General features: G+C 38.9%; 1 protein-coding gene across 2 annotated transcripts; it reads left to right on the top strand.

The window, feature by feature from the left end:
- Positions 1-254: 254 nt before the first annotated feature.
- On the top strand, positions 255-16,007 carry LOC131928013 (uncharacterized). Of its 2 annotated transcripts, none has more exons than XM_059284011.1 (7): positions 255-326; positions 8,964-9,145; positions 10,152-10,289; positions 11,079-11,938; positions 13,904-13,940; positions 14,602-14,626; positions 15,316-16,007. In XM_059284011.1, exons 2-7 carry the CDS (start codon positions 9,051-9,053, stop codon positions 15,439-15,441), a joined length of 1,281 nt encoding a protein of 426 aa, XP_059139994.1. In that variant the 5' UTR covers positions 255-326; positions 8,964-9,050; the 3' UTR covers positions 15,442-16,007. The 2 variants fall into 2 exon arrangements, with proteins under 2 accessions (XP_059139994.1, XP_059139919.1); XM_059283936.1 differs by lacking the exon at positions 255-326 and adding an exon at positions 3,481-3,600.
- The last annotated feature ends 3,790 nt before the right edge of the window (positions 16,008-19,797 follow it).

The following is a 19,797-nucleotide window of genomic DNA, read 5'->3' as shown; positions in this document are numbered from 1 at the left end:
ACAAATCCCTATCCCTATCCAACAAATCCCATTCCACCAACTACTAAATCCCTATCCTAACAAAACCCTATCCAAACAAATCCCTATTCAGCAAATCCCTATCCTAACAAATCCCTATCCTAACAAATCCCTATCCAGCAAATCCTTATCCTAACAAATCCCTATCCTGCTAACAACGCTAATCCCCCGTGTCATCGCTTGCCCTATCAGATCTTGTCCCTGCTCTAAAGATATACAGTCGTACAGCCGGTTTTTGATGTCCCCTTGTACAGTTACACAACGCTGATGTAGGGCTATGTGCTTCATTGTATACAGGCCAATCATTTGTAAGTTATTTATTTTCAAATGTATAAAATAATACAAAATAGCTTTTACTTCGTTTAAACGAATATATATATATATATATATATATATATATATATATATATATATATATATATATATATATATATATATATATAGTAAACGAGAGTAAAAGTATGAGAGTATGTACATCACGTTAAAAAATCAATACATTCCTTAAACCTGTTTACTTTAGAAATGTAATTTCATCCGTTCTAAAATAAGCTGCCAGTAAAAAAAGTTCACCCCAACATACACACATCAACACACTAATACACACACACGGTTACATATCCTAAACAAATCATAAGCTGCTGATAACATTTTTATAGCACCATCCACAGACACTGAAGTTATCAAATGTAATGTAACGACACAGCAGAGCGTCCATATAAAAAAACACTTTCCTACACAGCCAAAAACCTGCCCGTCTGGTTTTACCGTGGCCACTTAAGAAAACATGATTTACCCCGCTTTATTTGTTGTTCTCTCCCCTTAGTTATTTATACATCCCTCACTGCTAACTTATCGATGCATGACGGTTAACGGGAGCAGGTAGGGTACAGTTCGCCTGAATTTAGTGCTGAATTGTTTCTGTATTTCCGGCTTTCTTAACTAACCTGAGATTATTTTAACATAAAATTTAAGGTTTCAAAAATAAAAACGTGGTATTCAGATTCGATTAGTATCAATTTATATAAAAATTTATTTCAACAAGCTTTTCAAAGAATAATACATTTTTACAGCTATTACAACAAGCGTAAAGAAATCGACCTCAGAATGTAAAGATTTTTAGAGCGAGCAATACTTTTATATTTACAAATGGACAAAAATAACAACAGTGTACATTAAAGTGTAAAACGTTTTGAAACGTAAACACAAGATACATATTATAGAAATCTGGAAAGCTTTAGCATAATAGTTTCCCAGTTGAACTCACGAACAGTTACTTGATTTAATAGAATATCGTCATATTAAATCTAGCTAAAAAAACACAAAAAAAACAAAACAAAACACAACGTTAATTCTAGCATTAAAGTCTTCCAATAGGGTCCATGATTTAAAAGTATTGTTAAAAAATAATAACAAATTAATAGTGAAAAATTTTTGTTGCAGATTTTATTATAGTTTATTATAAATAGTCAATTTATTTTAAAAGCATAGACATTGAAATTGAATGCATGCACATTTCAGTATTTGTTTTCTGTAAGCCTGTTTTAGGCAGGCTACACCGTCTAGGTGCTGAAAATATGTGCGCCACTATGTTCTGTTGCATTTGATATTGTGAATCATTAGCCATATCTGCACACCAGCCCAGTCTAGTCAAATATTTATTGATCACCTGTTTACCAAAGTGCATGCCTTCAACGTTTTCATTTCCCAATGAAAAGATCGAAGGTGTTGCTGATATAAACGGCATTCGCTGCTAAAATTTACATTTTTGGGTCGTTAGCATTGAAAGTCAAAGGACTACAGCTCAATAGCAGTCACAGATCATTGAATGATTATGGATCGATAAATCCAAAAATATATTTCTTTTCCTTTCTCAACACGACATAGAACTGTTTATTATAGAAAACAAAATACCAGTTCCTAAAATGCGTGTTTTGTACTGTAAGTTGAAGCTATTAGGACTTCGGTTTTAGCACTTTTTTAACGATTTGTTCATTGAATAACTATTAGTACTTCAGTTTTAGCACTTTTTTAACGATTTGTTCATTGGATTACAACCTGTTTATTATTAAGAACTGGTTGAAAAGTAAAGGGTTAAAATACTGGAGAAAATAGCTCAGTACTTGAGGAGTCGTTCAATGAAGAGTTGGTCGTTGGGGAACATGAGAGGCTGTTGGTGGTCGTTGGGGAACATGAGAGGCTGTTGGTGGTCGTTGGGGAACATGAGAGGCTGTTGGTGGTCGTTGGGGAACATGAGAGGCTGTTGGTGGTCGTTGGGGAACATGAGAGGCTGTTGGTGGTCGTTGGGGAACATAAGAGGCTGTTGGTGGTCGTTGGGGAACATGGGAGGCTGTTGGTGGTCGTTGGGGAACATGGGTGGCTGTAGGTGGTCGTTGGTGACCTACAGTGGCCGTCAGTGGCTGTCAGTGGCCACCGATGGCCGTCGAAGTGATCGTTCACTATGAATACCCCCCGCCCCCCTCGAAAAATGTGTACCAACCTTATCTGCTGTCTGTCGTCTGAAAAAAACAGCTGTGTCGTCTGGTTCGAGTATCAAAGCGTGAGTGACATGTTTCGATACGTCACTCAAGTCCTGGGAGAACTTGAGATTAGAAGGTTACAGGTGAGGTCAGGTAACTCTAGCTAGGTGCAAGCAGACGATCACCTGGAACATACGCCCACACTCTCACCCCCCCCCCCAGAAGTTCCATAACCCATGTGATTATCGTGGCAGTTGAGAGTTTAGTTTTACAGCGATTATCTCACATTACCTAAAACGTTGCTAGTCGCTTGTTCAGTTGAACTGAAAGAAATTGTGGAGACTTCTTTTCTGAGCTGGGTAGGTAAATATTTTCGTTGAGATCGATTCTTCAGTGGACCTATATGTCAGTCGACAAATTTGTCAAATTGTCAGTGGGCCAACTTGTCAGTGTGATAATTTGTCAGTGGACCAATTAGTCAGTGGGCCAACTTGTCAGTGGGCCAACTTCTCAGTGGGCCAACTTGTCAGTGGGCCAATTTGTCAGTGAGCCAACTTGTAGTAAGCCAGATTAATGTTTGAAATTTACTTCCCTGTTTAAATACACAAAAGAGCTCTACAAACTGTTATACTTATTTAGTCCACTCATTATGTATCAATTATATCATCAAATATCAATATCACTATAAATCGCTTATATTGAAGCAGTTAACTTCGGTAACAATCAACTCCTAAAGAACAAGAGATAAAACAGAAAATTATAACCCGTTTTAGTAATATTAAAAAAAAAATCACTCTACCTCTTACAAGACAAGTCTCTACATAAGACGCTAAAAACCCGATTTTGTTTTCAGTCTAAATTTCATGCGTAAAAAAAAACTTGAGCTACAGAGTGTATACAATTTTTCCATCTTTTGTCGGACCATGTCAACACTTGGCACAACCCCTCTACCACGATCAATACGGACCGTACGGTTTTCAATACGCACCGCGAATCTATGGCGACGGTTCCAAATGAATAGGCATGGTCTGGGTACGGTGAAATGAATTCTATTCGAGATTTGAACGGGCCGGTGCTTATATAACAGTCTGTGTGTCGTAACAAGGTAGGCTGTTTGTTGGGATATGTGGTTTAGGACGGGCAGGTAGGTTGTGTGTTTGGTTTAGGACGGGCAGGTAGGTTGTGTGTTTGGTTTAGGACGGGCAAGTAGGTTGTGTGATGACATGCAGGTAGGTTGTGTGTTTGGTTTAGGGTGGGCAGGTAGGTTGTGTGTTTGGTTTAGGACGGGCAGGTAGGTTGTGTGTTTAGTTTAGGACGGGCAGGTAGGTTGTGTGTTTGGTTTAGGACAGGCAGGTAGGTTGTGTGTTTGGTTTAGGACGGGTAGGTAGGTTGTGTGATGACAGGCAGGTAGGTTGTGTGTGTGGTTTAGGCCAGGCAGGTAGGTTGTGTGTTTAGTTTAGGACGGGCAGGTAGGTTGTGTTTGTGGTTTAGGCCAGGCAGGTAGGTTGTGAGTTTAGTTTAGGACGGGCAGGTAGGTTGTGTGATGACAGGCAGGTAGGTTGTGTGTGTGGTTTAGGTTAGGCAGGTAGGTTGTGTGTTTGGTTTAGGACGGGCAGGTAGGTTGTGTGATGACAGGCAGGTAGGTTGTGTGTTTAGTTTAGGACGGGCAGGTAGGTTGTGTGTTTAGTTTAGGACGGGCAGGTAGATTGTGTGTTTAGTTTAAGACAGCAGGTAGGTTGTGTGTTTAGTTTAGGACGGGTAGGTAGGTTGTGTGTTTAAAGACAGGCAGGTAGGTTGTGTGTTTAAAGACAGGCAGGTAGGTTGTGTGATGACAGGCAGGTAGGTTGTGTGTTTGGTTTAGGACAGGCAGGTAGGTTGTGTGAAGACAGGCAGGTAGGTTGTGTGATGACAGGCAGGTAGGTTGTGTGAAGACAGGCAGGTAGGTTGTGTGTTGGTTTAGGACAGGCAGGTAGGTTGTGTGAAGACAGGCAGGTAGGTTGTGTGATGACAGGCAGGTAGGTTGTGTGAAGACAGGCAGGTAGGTTGTGTGATGACAGGCAGGTAGGTTGTGTGATGACAGGCAGGTAGGTTGTGTGTGTGGTTTAGGCCAGGCAGGTAGGTTGTGTGTTTAGTTTAGGACGGGCAGGTAGGTTGTGTGTTTGGTTTTGGACGGGTAGGTAGGTTGTGTGATGACAGGCAGGTAGGTTGTGTGAAGACAGGCAGGTAGGTTGTGTGTGGTTTAGGCCAGGCAGGTAGGTTGTGTGTTTAGTTTAGGACGGGCAGGTAGGTTGTGTGTTTAGTTTAGGACGGGCAGGTAGGTTGTGTGTTTAGTTTAGGACGGGCAGGTAGATTGTGTGTTTAGTTTAAGACAGCAGGTAGGTTGTGTGTTTAGTTTAGAACGGGTAGGTAGGTTGTGTGTTTAAAGACAGGCAGGTAGGTTGTGTGTTTAAAGACAGGCAGGTAGGTTGTGTGATGACAGGCAGGTAGGTTGTGTGTTTGGTTTAGGACAGGCAGGTAGGTTGTGTGAAGACAGGCAGGTAGGTTGTGTGATGACAGGCAGGTAGGTTGTGTGAAGACAGGCAGGTAGGTTGTGTGTTTGATTTAGGACAGGCAGGTAGGTTGTGTGAAGACAGGCAGGTAGGTTGTGTGATGACAGGCAGGTAGGTTGTGTGATGACAGGCAGGTAGGTTGTGTGATGACAGGCAGGTAGGTTGTGTGAAGACAGGCAGGTAGGTTGTGTGATGACAGGCAGGTAGGTTGTGTGATGACAGGCAGGTAGGTTGTGTGTGTGGTTTAGGCCAGGCAGGTAGGTTGTGTGTTTAGTTTAGGACGGGCAGGTAGGTTGTGTGTTTGGTTTAGGACGGGTAGGTAGGTTGTGTGATGACAAGCAGGTAGGTTGTGTGAAGACAGGCAGGTAGGTTGTGTGTGTGGTTTAGGCCAGGCAGGTAGGTTGTGTGTTTAGTTTAGGACGGGCAGGTAGGTTGTGTGTTTAGTTTAGGGCGGGCAGGTAGATTGTGTGTTTAGTTTAGGGCGGGCAGGTAGGTTGTGTGTTTAGTTTAGGGCGGGCAGGTAGGTTGTGTGAAGACAGGCAGGTAGGTTGTGTGTTTAGTTTAGGACAGCAGGTAGGTTGTGTGTTTAGTTTAGGGCGGGCAGGTAGATTGTGTGTTTAGTTTAGGGCGGGCAGGTAGGTTGTGTGTTTAGTTTAGGACAGCAGGTAGGTTGTGTGTTTAGTTTAGGACGGGCAGGTAGGTTGTGTGTTTAGTTTAGGACAGGCAGGTAGGTTGTGTGTTTAGTTTAGGACAGGCAGGTAGGTTGTGTGTTTAGTTTAGGCCGGACAGGTAGGTTGTGTGTTTGGCTTGGGACGGGCTGGTAGGTTGTGTGAAGACAGGCAGGTAGGTTGTGTGTTTAGTTTAGGGCGGGCAAGTAGGTTGTGTGAAGACAGGCAGGTAGGTTGTGTGAAGACAGGCAGGTAGGTTGTGTGATGATAGGCAGGTAGGTTGTGTGTGTGGTTTAGGCCAGGCAGGTAGGTTGTGTGTTTAGTTTAGGGCGGGCAAGTAGGTTGTGTGAAGACAGGCAGGTAGGTTGTGTGAAGACAGGCAGGTAGGTTGTGTGATGACAGGCAGGTAGGTTGTGTGAAGACAGGCAGGTAGGTTGTGTGATGACAGGCAGGTAGGTTGTGTGATGACAGGCAGGTAGGTTGTGTGTTTGGTTTAGGATAGGCAGGTAGGTTGTGTGATGACAGGCAGGTAGGTTGTGTGTTTGGTTTAGGACAGGCAGGTAGGTTGTGTGATGACAGGCAGGTAGGTTGTGTGTTTGGTTTAGGACGGGCAGGTAGGTTGTGTGAAGACAGGCAGGTAGGTTGTGTGATGACAGGCAGGTAGGTTGTGTGAAGACAGGCAGGTAGGTTGTGTGTTTGGCTTAGGACAGGCAGGTAGGTTGTGTGATGACAGGCAGGTAGGTTGTGTGTTTGGTTTAGGACAAGTAGGTAGATCGTGTGATGACAGGCAGGTAGGTTGTGTGTTTGGTTTAGGACGGGCAGTTAGGTTGTGTGATACGTAAAAATATACTTATAAATTGAATAAATTATATATATATATATATATATATATATATATATATATATATATATATATATATATATATATATATATATATATATATATATATATATATATATATATATATATATATACATACATATATATATGTATGTGTCTGTGTGTACATAATTATATTGTAAATTAGCACAATCATCCATTGTGGGCGCTTATCTTTATGATATATGTGTCTATATACGGAAGTAAATTTGAACGTTTTAGCACCCCACTTCAGACTACATCTATCTATGTAACCATCACCCGTGGTATCCCATCCTGGTTTTTTTCAATTTTATTGTAGCATAACAAGGTTGCAATGTAACGGGTAACTTGTAAGGTTTAACCATGCTACCCTTGTAGCCTAACATGGCTGTTAAGTAGCCGGTTTGATGTAAGTTGGAGTAATGCTAACGTGTAGCAAATCAAGGCTGTTATGTAGCTGGTTAGCTGTAAGATTTAGCAATCCTACCCCTGTAGCTTAACCAATCCGACTGTATTGTGTAACTATAAATTGTTGCAATTCTGCTACACGACACGCCTGTGGTAGATTTTCTGGGCCGTACATCCTTGTTAATTATAGGGTAGCAAATGTGTTCAGGGATTCTCAAACTAAGACGTCTACTTCCCGTTAATTAAATTTATTTTTTTTTGAGTCAGAATTCGGGCCTTCTAGACGGCCATGACCCCCCCCCCCCCCCCATTGCTTGGTCTGGCAGCATGGTAGTTCCGCCCCTGGTATTAAAATCTGCATCTAACTGTAAAATTTATAACCCAATAATAACCCTACCTGCGGTAGCCTTTATATCAAGTAATAAAACCTGCCAGTTAATGCCCTACAAGTTATGACTCTTTTTGAAGTATTAAAACCTTCTTAAAGCTCCACTGATAATTAAAACCTGCTTGTAGCTCCACTGATAATTAAAACCTGCTTGTAGCTCCTTTGATAATTAAAACCTGCCAACAACTGCCCTAATATCAAGCCAGCGACCAACCGAATCCCTTTGATTCAAGACATATTTTCGCTTGACTTGAGCCCAGTGAATGCCTGAGTTAACTTGAAACACGTCAAAATTTGGGCGTTCACAGATCGTTTTCTTGTATTGAAATGTTGACGGTATCAAAGCTATTAGGGCCGGCAGTGAAGTCTGGGCAGTGTTGAATGGTGTTATGCAGTGTTGAATGGTGTTATGCAGTGTTGAATGGTGTCAGGTTTCTGAGTTCGTTAAATGGTGTGTTCGTGTTGGCTTAATGGCTGTCATTACATAGTGTTGCGTATGTGTTAATTAGGTGGTTTATTTTAGGGTAAGTTACATGATGTGTTAATCAAGTGTGTTAATTAAGTGATGTGTAAGGTGCTGTGTATTTTAATGCGTTACACGTCACGATTAATATGTACGTGTTAAATAATGTGTATTTTACTTTAAAAACAAACATTCTTAGTATACTGTTAGGACACTCCGAACCTTTCCTCACGTAGTCTGTCTCACGTAGCCTGTCTCTCGTAGACTGTCTTACGTAACATAGGCAGTCTCACGTAGTCTGTCTCAAGTAGTTAGTCCCACGTAGTCTCACGTAGTCAGCCTCCGTTTCTAATTATCTGGACACACATCTCAGATATCAGACAGACCAGACTAGTCCTAAGTCTGCTGCAGACAACTTATTCCTTACACCAAGGAGTCAAACCGCTACATTTATGCAAACTTGCACATAATTTTCTTCCTTGTCGCAGTATGTCGTCATGGGTGGGAATTTGAAAATATAATTTTCTTCACATCTACCGAGCCGATTTGTTTTAAACTTGACACCTAGTTTAAGATCTGACGACAATTCATTGTCAAGAGATCTTTGAAATAATTAAATGTTAAAATAGTAATGATTGCTTTAGAATTACTAATCATAATTCCGATTTACACACATTCGTTGCGTTCATTAGGCGTGCATTATTTTACTCATGCGTGTTCATGTGATCCCACTCTCTCAACCTTTGCAAGTATAGACCAATGTAAATCTAAGCACTATATGTTTGGTATCAACTTGGGTTGGAAAAGTTACTGAAGGTATCCAGAGTTGGTATCATACAAGGGGCTTTACTCCAGCTTGATTTCGGATTGTTCACTCCCTGATAGATTGCTGTCCCCAACTAATTCGGGACTTTCGGGCTAGCTATCATGAGTTCTCCCACTCCCGGGGCGATATATATATATATATATATATATATATATATATATATATATATATATATATATATATATATATATATATATATATATATATATATAAACATTTAGTTTGTAAGTATAGCCTGTGTGAGTCGAGTTAAACTACCTAGCTGATCCAATTTCAAACAATATAAATTCTATCTTAATTGCAGAGTTTGACAGAAGCAGACACATGAAATCAGCCTGGTAATTAAATCAACCAGTTAAAGATGACCGAGGGATGACCGCGGGGACTGGAAATGGACACGTCAGCTATTGGACTTATCGCTTCCTCCTGCGTCATCTTGTTTCTTATCTTTGTGCTGGGCGTCATCGTGTCATATAACTGCTTCAGGTCAGTGCTCTTAGTGGTCAGGGTTCCAAGTGGTCAGTGTTCTGGTGGTGTCAGGGTTCCAAGTGGTCAGTGTTCTGGTGGTGTCAGGGTTCCAAGTGGTCAGTGTTCTGGTGGTGTCAGGGTTCCAAGTGGTCAGTGTTATGATGGTGTCAGGGTTCCAAGTGGTCAGTGTTCTGGTGGTGTCAGGGTTCCAAGTGGTCAGTGTTATGATGGTGTCAGGGTTCCAAGTGGTCAGTGTTCTGGTGGTGTCAGGGTTCCAAGTGGTCAGTGTTATGATGGTGTCAGGGTTCCGAGTGGTCAGTGTTATGATGGTGCTATGGGACGGAGGGGTCCGTGTTGTTGTGGTCCTAAAGGTCAGTGCTATCACTGGCCTAGTGGTCAGTATTGTGATTGTCAATGTGGTTAGTGCCGCGTTGGTCCTACCTTTGGTTCTTGTAGTTTTATTGGTTAGCAATGTCCTTAAAGTTTTTATTGGGGTCAGTGAATTTGCCAGTTATTTATCGGTAGTTTCCATTTATTATTTGCTAATCTTTTTCTTGAAAAAAAAAAACCCATTTCGGACAACCGAAATGTTTATGGTTTCGAATAGTTGATTCCAAATTCATTAGCCGGCTAATACTTAGACCTCCTTAACCTTGAGACTTCCACATTTCGTAGACTCTCAATCCTTAGTCTTTATATCTCTAGTCTCGTAATCAGTGTTTCTTTCAGACTTTTTTCTCCTGGGGGGGGGGGGGGGAGAGTGGTGTGGATATGGGAAAGGTGGTGGGGACGGACTAGATTTTCCAGGGGGGGAGGGGAGTGCGGAGACTGGTAAAAGTAAATATTTTCTATATAAATTATATTTTGTTTGGGGGGGGCGTAGACTTGATCAAGGGGGAGGGGGACGACACTTCCCCACCCCGAAGAGATGCCTGAAAGAAGCACGACTCCCAATCCTTAAACACCGAAAACTTAAACCCATCTATCACCACATGATGAAAAAATTATTTAAAAAAAATTCCAGACGCCTCGAGTCCCGGAAGACGTCATTGCCAAGGTCACGTGTTCAAGAAGTCTCCGAGTGGGCGAGAAATGTCCAGAGTTCGACCAGCACGTTTGACCAGCACCTGGACCCTCCCTTCCGTGCCATGAACGGCTACAGGTGTGTATGACAGTTTGTACAAATAACAATGGCCCATCTTAACCCATTTCCCAAAAGCCCATTCCCTCACCACTGAGGCTTAATTTAAATCAACAAAAGCTGTTTCAAAATACCAACTAAAGTCTCCGTTTAATCACAATTTAAAGATCACTTTCATACAATGTTTGTACATAGAAAATTTTGCTTGCGCTAAAAATTCAATATTTTATTATTTTTAACTCGAAAGCTGTTAGTTTTTAACATTATCTAAGAAACCTTACCATCATAAACCTTCATATTTTTAAGTGTAGTTCACGATTTAAAATACACTTTTTCAAAAGCCTACAAGTAGTTTACAAACCTACGAACAGTGGCGTAGCGAGGTCGGTTGTTGTCACCCGGTGCGGCACTTAATGGTGTCACCCCCCCCCCCCCCAGAGGCGTAGCGACCCTTCCCGGGGACAAACTATCAATTTTCGATTTGCACCCCCCCCTCAATCTTTCGATTTGCACCCCCCTCAAGCTTTCGATTTGCACCCCCCTCAAACTTTCGATTTGCACCCCCCCTCAATTTTTTCTTCTATATATTTTGCTATTTTTTGCCTTGGTGTCACCCCCCTAAATGGTGTCATCCGGTGCGGTCCGCACCACCCCCCCCCCCCCTCGCTACGCCTCTGCCTACGAATGTTTGTGAATTAAAAGTGTACCAAACTGTTCTTTTACGGAACAATCAATCTAAACCCCCCTCCCCCCCACTCCATACATATGATCATAAACGTGCATAAAACGATGCTCGCGTGCTATCCCCAGGCCAAAGATCCTCGGCCGAGCGGAGAACGAGTACGTCTTCCACGAGACGTCAGACACCTATGACGTCAGAAAGGGAAAACACCACAGAGGACGTCACCACAAAACTGATGACGAAGTTCACAAAACCGTCCGCAACGGCAAGGCGATCTCGGTCATCAACGTGAAAGGGGAGACCAATCGCGTGGTCAGCGGGACCATCATGCCCCGCGAGATGAACGGGGACAGAGACTCCAACCGGAGCAGTGGTCAGTTCGTGCATGGCCAGATAGTCCACGAAGACACCGGACGGGTGGGTGACGTCACAGGGGTCGCTCCCACGGTCCACGTCATCAAACAGAAGGTCAAGGTAGGGGAGGACGGACGTCTCGTGATCTCCAGCACGGAGCAGGGCGAGTCTGCGCATGCGCAGCGGGTGTACGGGCATATCGAGACGCCGGAAGTTGTCAGAGGCCACCACGTCGGACATGGCTACGACGGGGATTACGAAACTGTGGACGTGGTGCAAGGCAAGACCGACGGTCCTCAACTCGTGTATGGTCACCACAGCCGACAGCAGTCCGGCCCCACACACCAGGGCCCCACACACCAGGGCCCCACACACCACGCTGGCCCCTCACACCAGGGCCCCTCACACCACGACCCCACACACCACACGGAGCCCACACACCACAAGGAGCCCTCACACCACATCAACTCCTCGTACCATACCCTGGAAGGGGCTGTACCCGAGATTGTGGTCAGCCCCTCCACCTCCCACCCTCCCCAGCATGAACACTGGAACTCTGACGATAGTGATGACGGCTCTGATGCCGGCAGACACAGGCTCGGTTCGTTCTCTGGGGACAAGGAGAACTATAAAGGTAAATATAGGGTCATCTGCTAGGTCAGTTCCTGGGTCAATTGGTGGGTCATTTGGTGGTTCAGTTGAAAGGTCACATGTTGGGTTAATTCTAGGGTCATGTTTTGGGTCAGTTATGGGTCATTTGATGGGTTGATTAAATGTACGTTTAGTGTGTCGTCTAGGGCAGCCAGAGGATCGCCTTCGGGAAGGCGCTGCGCATTGTCACTTAGCCAACTACAAGATAAAATATTGGGACTGAATGAGGTTTTATCAGTGTAACTTACAGAGCTTAGCTACAGGAGCAAATATGGTACATTCACATCAGCCACAAGGACGATTGGGCTGATCTAGAGTCAACTATAGGGCCAAAAGCAGGGTTAACTAGTCATCTACATTTATATCTGCCTAGTCATCAATAAGACCATTTATACTCATTGTAATATCCAGTGGCGGAACTAGAAAAAAGGGCCACCCCGCAAAAAGGGCCACCCCCTCCTATATATATATATATATATATATATATATATATATATATAAATATATAAATATATATATATATATATATATATACATACAAACACATAACACAAACATTGGATACTCATTTCTGGTTTGATCGGGTTTGAAATAAAAAATGTCTTTTCTTTTCCAATTTAAACAAATTACAACATGTCATGTGAGTGTGTTAATTAGTCTGTTTTGAAATTTTTTTTTTTAGATTTAGAACTAATTCATTAGATATGTTCGCTATAATACAGCCGATTCTATGAACTTTGCAAAGTGATAGTTTAAATCCGGTCAAAAAATATAAAACGTGAAAGCTTTGTTTGTGAAATGGTTTCTCGTGTTATGTTTATTTTTATGTTTTTTCGTATTTATATTATTTGTTTTAAATATATTTCCTTTTTATGCTATGTCAGTCTTTAGTTTGTATTTCTTTTTAAATAATACTTAAGATAAGTAACTGCTTTTTTATTTGTTTAGTACAAATATATTAAAAGGTGCACCCCTATTTAACTATTTAAAAAAGGGAAATAAGTCATGGAAGTGTTTTGGACGTTTGCCTATCTTTCACACTACAGCTCAGGCATATATATCTTTTTTACGCAACAGCTTGTGTTAGCTACTGTATAACACAGGGGTCGGCAACCTTTTGAAGCGGAAGAGCCAAAAGTTACAATTTTCAAAATTTCCCTAGTTTTTAAGAGCCACTAACATTTTTTTTTAATTTGAAATGTTTTATTTTTTATTAAGATTATTAGTATTTGTTCAAGGAGCTGGGGAGCCGCATCTTGATATCAAAAGAGCCGCATGCGGCTCGCGAGCCGCAGGTTGCCGACCCCTGGTATAACATCACAACAGTAGTAGATCTGTTTGTTATTTGTCAAGTCAAAAATGCAAGATTTTTTTTTTAACTATACAAAAATTATTATGGTCGGCTATGGGCCCCTAAATGGCGTGGGCCCCCCGCATTGCGGGGTCTGGTGGCACTGTAGTTCCGCCCCTGGTAATATCATTTATACTTAAGGTTGTATAGTATACGTAGTTGTATAGTTATTTGTTGAAGCATTTCCTATTTGATAGTTCAAACGGTATTGTCATCTTTTGGACAAGGCTCCACGAAGATTATCCTACATTAAATCACTTGTACTAAAGACACCGGTACTATAGGGACAAAACGTTTATTTTATTTATGTTTGCTGGCTCATGTTTTTAATGCAGTCGCTATTAAATTTTAAAATTTAATGAATTCAAAACCTGATTTTTAAAAATATTATTTTTTTACCCAGGTAATGTCTTCGAATAATAAAGTGTAAAGTAATGTTGACTCATTTTTTAAAAAGAGAAAGTATTGTCAATCTCTGAATTAAATAGAATGAACTGAAAAAAAATACAAAATACTATTCCTTTACATTCCGTTTTCCCACATATTGGATTACTCTGTCCATCAAAAGACTAACACGTTATTTTTATGCTCCAACAGTTATAAAGAAACATTCAACACCTAAAATACCCGACTGGTGAGTTCAGCTGTTTCTTACTAGAGTAGCAGGTAGAAATATACACATGTTTATATATATGACATATCTCTGCTATGGCAGACATGACATTAGATGACCTGGGAGCCATGAACTTGTAATCATGACCTAGGCCATGACCTGGGGATCATGACCTACAGGTCATGACCTACGGGCCATGACCTGGGGCTGGACTTGCTCGACGGGAAAAATCTCCGTGAATAATATGTGGTTTGGCCCCCAGGAACGTTGCTAAAATATTCCTATTAGTGTTTTGATTTAACAAAAAAAAAACATTTTTGGGATTTCTCCATTACTCCATACCAAAGCGTAACATTCAATTTGATGGAGACAAAAAAATGCACAATACAAATTTCAATCTTGGATGGGGGTACTTTTTAAAATTTCCCCGGGGCGTCTCGGACACAGGCAGTCTACCCCTGCTTGGGAGACAAGACCTGGTAGATATGACCTAGACCCAGGAGTTATAATCTGGGAGTCATGACCTTAACTTAACCCTTAACTTTAGGGGCTGGGGATCTTATTTACAATCAAAATAATTTAAGTTCAATAATTTCTTGTCGAAGTTAATTAATTTCTTGTCGCGTCCCAAGTGTTTATTTTAAGAGTTTATAATTACATTCTTGTGTTTCTACCTTCACAGGGTGATTAAATCTGTAACAGCTCAGGTAAGCTAAACATTACATTAGTAACTCCAATAAACTATTGTACCAGATAAGCCAAACTTTACATTAGTAACTGTACCTGGTAAGCCAAGCTTCACAATAATAGCTCCAGTAAACTCCTGTACCAGATAAGCTAAACTTCACAATTGTAACTCCAGTAAATTACTGTACCAATTTAGCCAAACTTCACAATAAATAACCCCAATAAATTACTGTACCATCGCTTTTTAAAACACCGTTAATACGAGCGCATTAACAGCCTCCCTCTCAAAGTTTTAAGCACCCGCGTTCATTATTATTTGTTTTTTTTTATAAATTGTGATAGAAATTTTAAATTTGTTCAACAACGTTTTACAGCTGTGTAAAAAAATGAAAAAAAATCATTGTTCTGTTTAAAAACGGATTCATTGTTCTGATTTATCATTTAAAAAGCAAATTTATTGTTCTGATTAATTAATTAAAAAATAAATTCCTTGTTCTGATTAAATAAAAAATTCATTTTTCTGATAAAAAAAATTTCATCGTTCTGATTAAAAACACATTCACTTTTCTGATTAAATAATGAATTCATTGTTCTGACTAAATAACCAAAACATTATTTAAAAAAAATATCCCATCCCACATAAAGGGAAGGATATAGGAATATTCTTCTGTTCGTTTCTTATCAAATCTCGACTCCAATTTTTCCACAGGCAGAAGAGCGTGACGTGGACAGTGACATTAGAGAGACGGCCTTGAACCTGGAACACAGACTCAGCACCACAGAACACAGGGAGTCCGTCTCAGAGATCCAGAGGCGTCTCACGTCTTCGCCCTAGACAGTAGCTACCTTAGAAGATTCAAATGCCAACCCACCACCATCACCAAACAATCGCTGACTTGGAAGACTCGAACTCCAACCCACCACCATCACTAGACAGTTGCTGACTTGGAAGATTCGAACACAAACCCATTATCACTATATAGTGTTGTTTTTCGTGCTAACATTCAATCGAAGTTCTTCCTGCTAATTTAAGCAATAACAAGAATAAAAGTCTATTTCCTCTGAATGAAAAAAAAAGAAAAAAAAAAAGAAATAAAAAGAAAAAAGAAAAAACAACAACCTACAGCATAATGTAAGGGAGAAAACTCAAATAAATCCAAATATCTTCGAGTGCAGTAACAATAACTCTGTTAATCAGTCAGTTGAAGAATTGACAAAATAGAGCATCCTGCTTGTTAATCCACCAAAGTGTAAGCTCATGTTGTTGATGTTTTAAATTTTCTGATTTATAAAATAAATATATTATTTATATACCCTGATAACTTTGTACAAATTGTACATAAAATATTATAGCTAGCATTATATTATCTTCTTTGGATAACTAAATTTACATTTCATAACATTATAATGTATATGTATATGTATATGTATGTATATATATATATATATATATATATATATATATATATATATATATATATATATATATATACATATATACTTTTTTATATGTATATATATTAATTTAGATACACATTTATTTATTAAATCATTCTATGATGTGAATTCTTCCCTATAAACATCACTATTTACATTAAAGATTATAACATTGTTTAACTATTCCATTTGCTTAAATGCATGTAATATTTTTCTTTACATAAAGGATGCTTGGTTGATATGCCAGAAGATTTGAGTTAATGTTATGTCAGATAATCTTTTTATAAATAAAAAATTGAATAAATGAAAAATAAAGTTTTTAAGAATACGCACTTATTCTGAAAAACTTTGCTCAAAAACAATCAAGTATTTAATTGTTTTGTAAAATCTATGATTCATTTACATGTCTTGTCTATAAGGATATAATTTTATATTTAAATTCTAAGCAGCTATTAGAAAAACAGAACTTTGCAGTCCAAATACACAGCAGACTAAGGAAAACCCTGACAAATGTGAAAATAAAATACAAACTTTGTTTAGTTAATCCAACTCAGCAACAAAAAGTTCAGGTTTTTAAATTGCTTTTTATTATTCTCCATAATGTCCTTTCTACTGACAACAAAACACAGAATCTATTCTAGTTACAACCTCAGGGTTCAAAGCAACAACAAACAACATAATAACAGAGGCAACCCAACCCAACTACCTCGCAGCATCTGAAAAACATTGACATTATTCCAGTCTAGGTTTTTGACATCGTTATATCTAAGAAAGGTTGATGAACGTAGTTCTGTATATATATATTCAAAGTTTACAACATAGCTATCATAAAAATATTGTTTGTGGATAAAAACTGTATTTGGTTCTAAATCAAGGGTAAGCTTATTCCTTAATGAGGTATTACATATAGAGATTAAATGGTTTTTAATAAATAAATAAATTTATATATAACTCACATCTTGTAAATCTTATTTTAAATTTATTTATATATACACATCTATAATTTCTATGACCGACACTAAACAAATGATTATATATATATATATATATATATATATATATATATATATATATATATATATATATACATACATACATGTATATACATATACATATATATTTATATGTATATATATATACATGTATATATATATATATATATATATATATATATATATATATATATATATATATATATATATATATATATATATATATATATATATATATATATATATATTAGAAAATCATTATAAATGTGACAATCTATATATATAATTCTCTTCTGGGATCAGTTAGAAAACAAGCTGCAAGCGCGCCTTTGCAGTCCCCTCTCTTCCTCTCGATCACTATCACCCCCACCCCACATGATCTGGTGAGCTGTGTTCACTCTGTTTACATTTTACAATCATAGAGACGGGTTTGGTGACGGCTATTAGGGGCAGATAATTCAGTTTGAAACGATTTTAAACTTAGAGGAGGTAACTAAGAGGAGGCTGCTTTTACGTGGGGGGGGGGGGGGGGGGGAGGGGGTTTAGTGTTTTTAAGCAAATATTTTCAGTGGCAGCATTGGTACTGTCGAATTCACAAATTATAAATTACTGAAAAGTAGAAAAAAAACAACTAAATAGCGGCGTATGATACGCAGCGGGTCGGCTCGTAACATATATTTGTAGATTATTGTCCTACATCATCCATCTATATTTTGTAAGCAAACCTGGGCATGCTGCAAGACAAACTACAGGACACACTGTAGGACAATCCTCAGGACTTCTCTCTCAACAATAAGCAGTTTGTTAGGTCACGTCATTGTTTTTAAAACTGTACTCCCAGTACACATGTTATAATATAGTACACACAAATAAATAATACGCACACAGTAATTGTAAGCTCTGGAATGTCATCTAAAGTAACATCAATCTAACGGGCTAAGTCACTACAAGCCAACAATATATTCTGTTTATCTCCCCTCGTTCACGCAGGCAAAAATTAAAAGGCCGATTCTAGTCGGAATAAGATACGCATGCGATACGCATGCGCAATGGAGAGAAACTACGACTTAGCGGCGATGTTTTCGATGGTACTGCGCATGCGTGTGTTTACAACCGCAGAACCCTAATACCAACCCTAATCCTATCCTTAACCCTATCCCTAATCCTATCCCTAATCCTATCCCTAACCCTAGCCCTAATCCTATCCCTAACCCTAGCCCTAATCCTATCCCTAACCCTATCCCTAATCCTACCCCTAACCCTCAATCTAGCCCTAACCCTAGCCATAGGTCACTGCGCATGCGCAGAACTATCTTTTGCCGAAAAATCTTATTCCGAGTAGACACTTCGAAATTAAAAATACATGAAATATTTTTACAAATAAAATTGTGCTAGAAACAACATTGAATTGAATGCTAGTATAAGGAATGTATTCGTTGTGCTAGTATTTAGCTCGGTTTTACCTTGTTTTAATGAATGGAATCGGCACGAATTTTTTTTTGGGATAATCAAAATCTGTAGTCAGTAGTTGAAAATAAATTTAAGCACGTATTCCTTCCTTCCGCATTCTCTATGCATTTTTTTACCAAATTATTATTAAAATTTTTATTTTTATTGATTATATTTACAATCATACAACCTTGCCCAAACTGATTTGTAAATACCAAGGTAATTTTTTCATGACCTAAGTATGTAGACTTCAACTGCTTACTGTAATCTTGGTTTAAAGCAGAATTCATACATATTTAATAAATTATGAAAAATAATATTTTAATAAAATGAAATATACATAATAATACTTGGTTCTATCTAGGACTTACACATGCAGAAAAAGATTTTAACTACTATCTAACAAGAATATGTTGGTATATGCACGGACATAATAATCTTCACATCGATAGAGCATCACCCATTTTGGTTGCGTTTGAAACATGTTTACACATATACAGATTTCACATACAAATATGTCTTTATACGATTGTACAACATAAGAATATATCCTTTATGCGAATTGTACAACAAAGGAATATGTCCTTTATTTAAATTATACAATATAAGAATATATCCTTTATGCGAATTGTACAACATAAGAATTTGTCCTTTATGCGAATTGCACACTTTTGAGATACAATTTTGAAAGCGCATTGTTGATGGGCGTCAAGCCGGAAAATAAAGGACAAAATACGTTTTATTTTCTCGTGTTTTTCGGGGTTTAGTTTCTGTCTTACACATCACGTGACAAGTTCTCTGACCAATGACACATTTCTCTGACAAATGACACATTTCTCTGACCAATGACATGTTTCTCTGACAATACATTTCTCCCACATTTCTCCCATATGTCAGATACAATGTCTGTCAGAACGTCGTATATCTTTTTGTCAGATATCATCTTAGATAGATGACATCAAATTCTCAAAAAATGACAATCAACTCTTATAATTGGTGTATAGGTCTAAGTCTAGCATTCGACAAATATCTCACTCAAAACACATCACAGTCCACGTTCAGATCACATAAATAATTCATAATATAACTACATTTCAACATTTAAGTTGGAAATAAATATAACAATAAATATAACAATAAATATAACAACATAATCAGCCCAGGGTCTATGGGCTGACTTGGCTTCTATGGAAAGTATACACAGTATTTTTATTCTCACTCGTATCACTAAAACAATTCTAGAACATTCTATCTACATACTGGCTAATGGTGCCTTCTCCACGGGTAGCAGCAGCGTAGTCGTCACGTATGTA

This window comes from Physella acuta, unplaced genomic scaffold (genome assembly GCF_028476545.2).
Source record: "Physella acuta isolate Inbredline_101_S28 unplaced genomic scaffold, ASM2847654v3 ptg000008l, whole genome shotgun sequence".
Taxonomy (NCBI): domain Eukaryota; kingdom Metazoa; phylum Mollusca; class Gastropoda; family Physidae; genus Physella; species Physella acuta.
The sequence above is the reverse complement of the archived record's forward strand: the minus strand, read 5'-3'. Positions and strand labels throughout refer to the sequence as shown.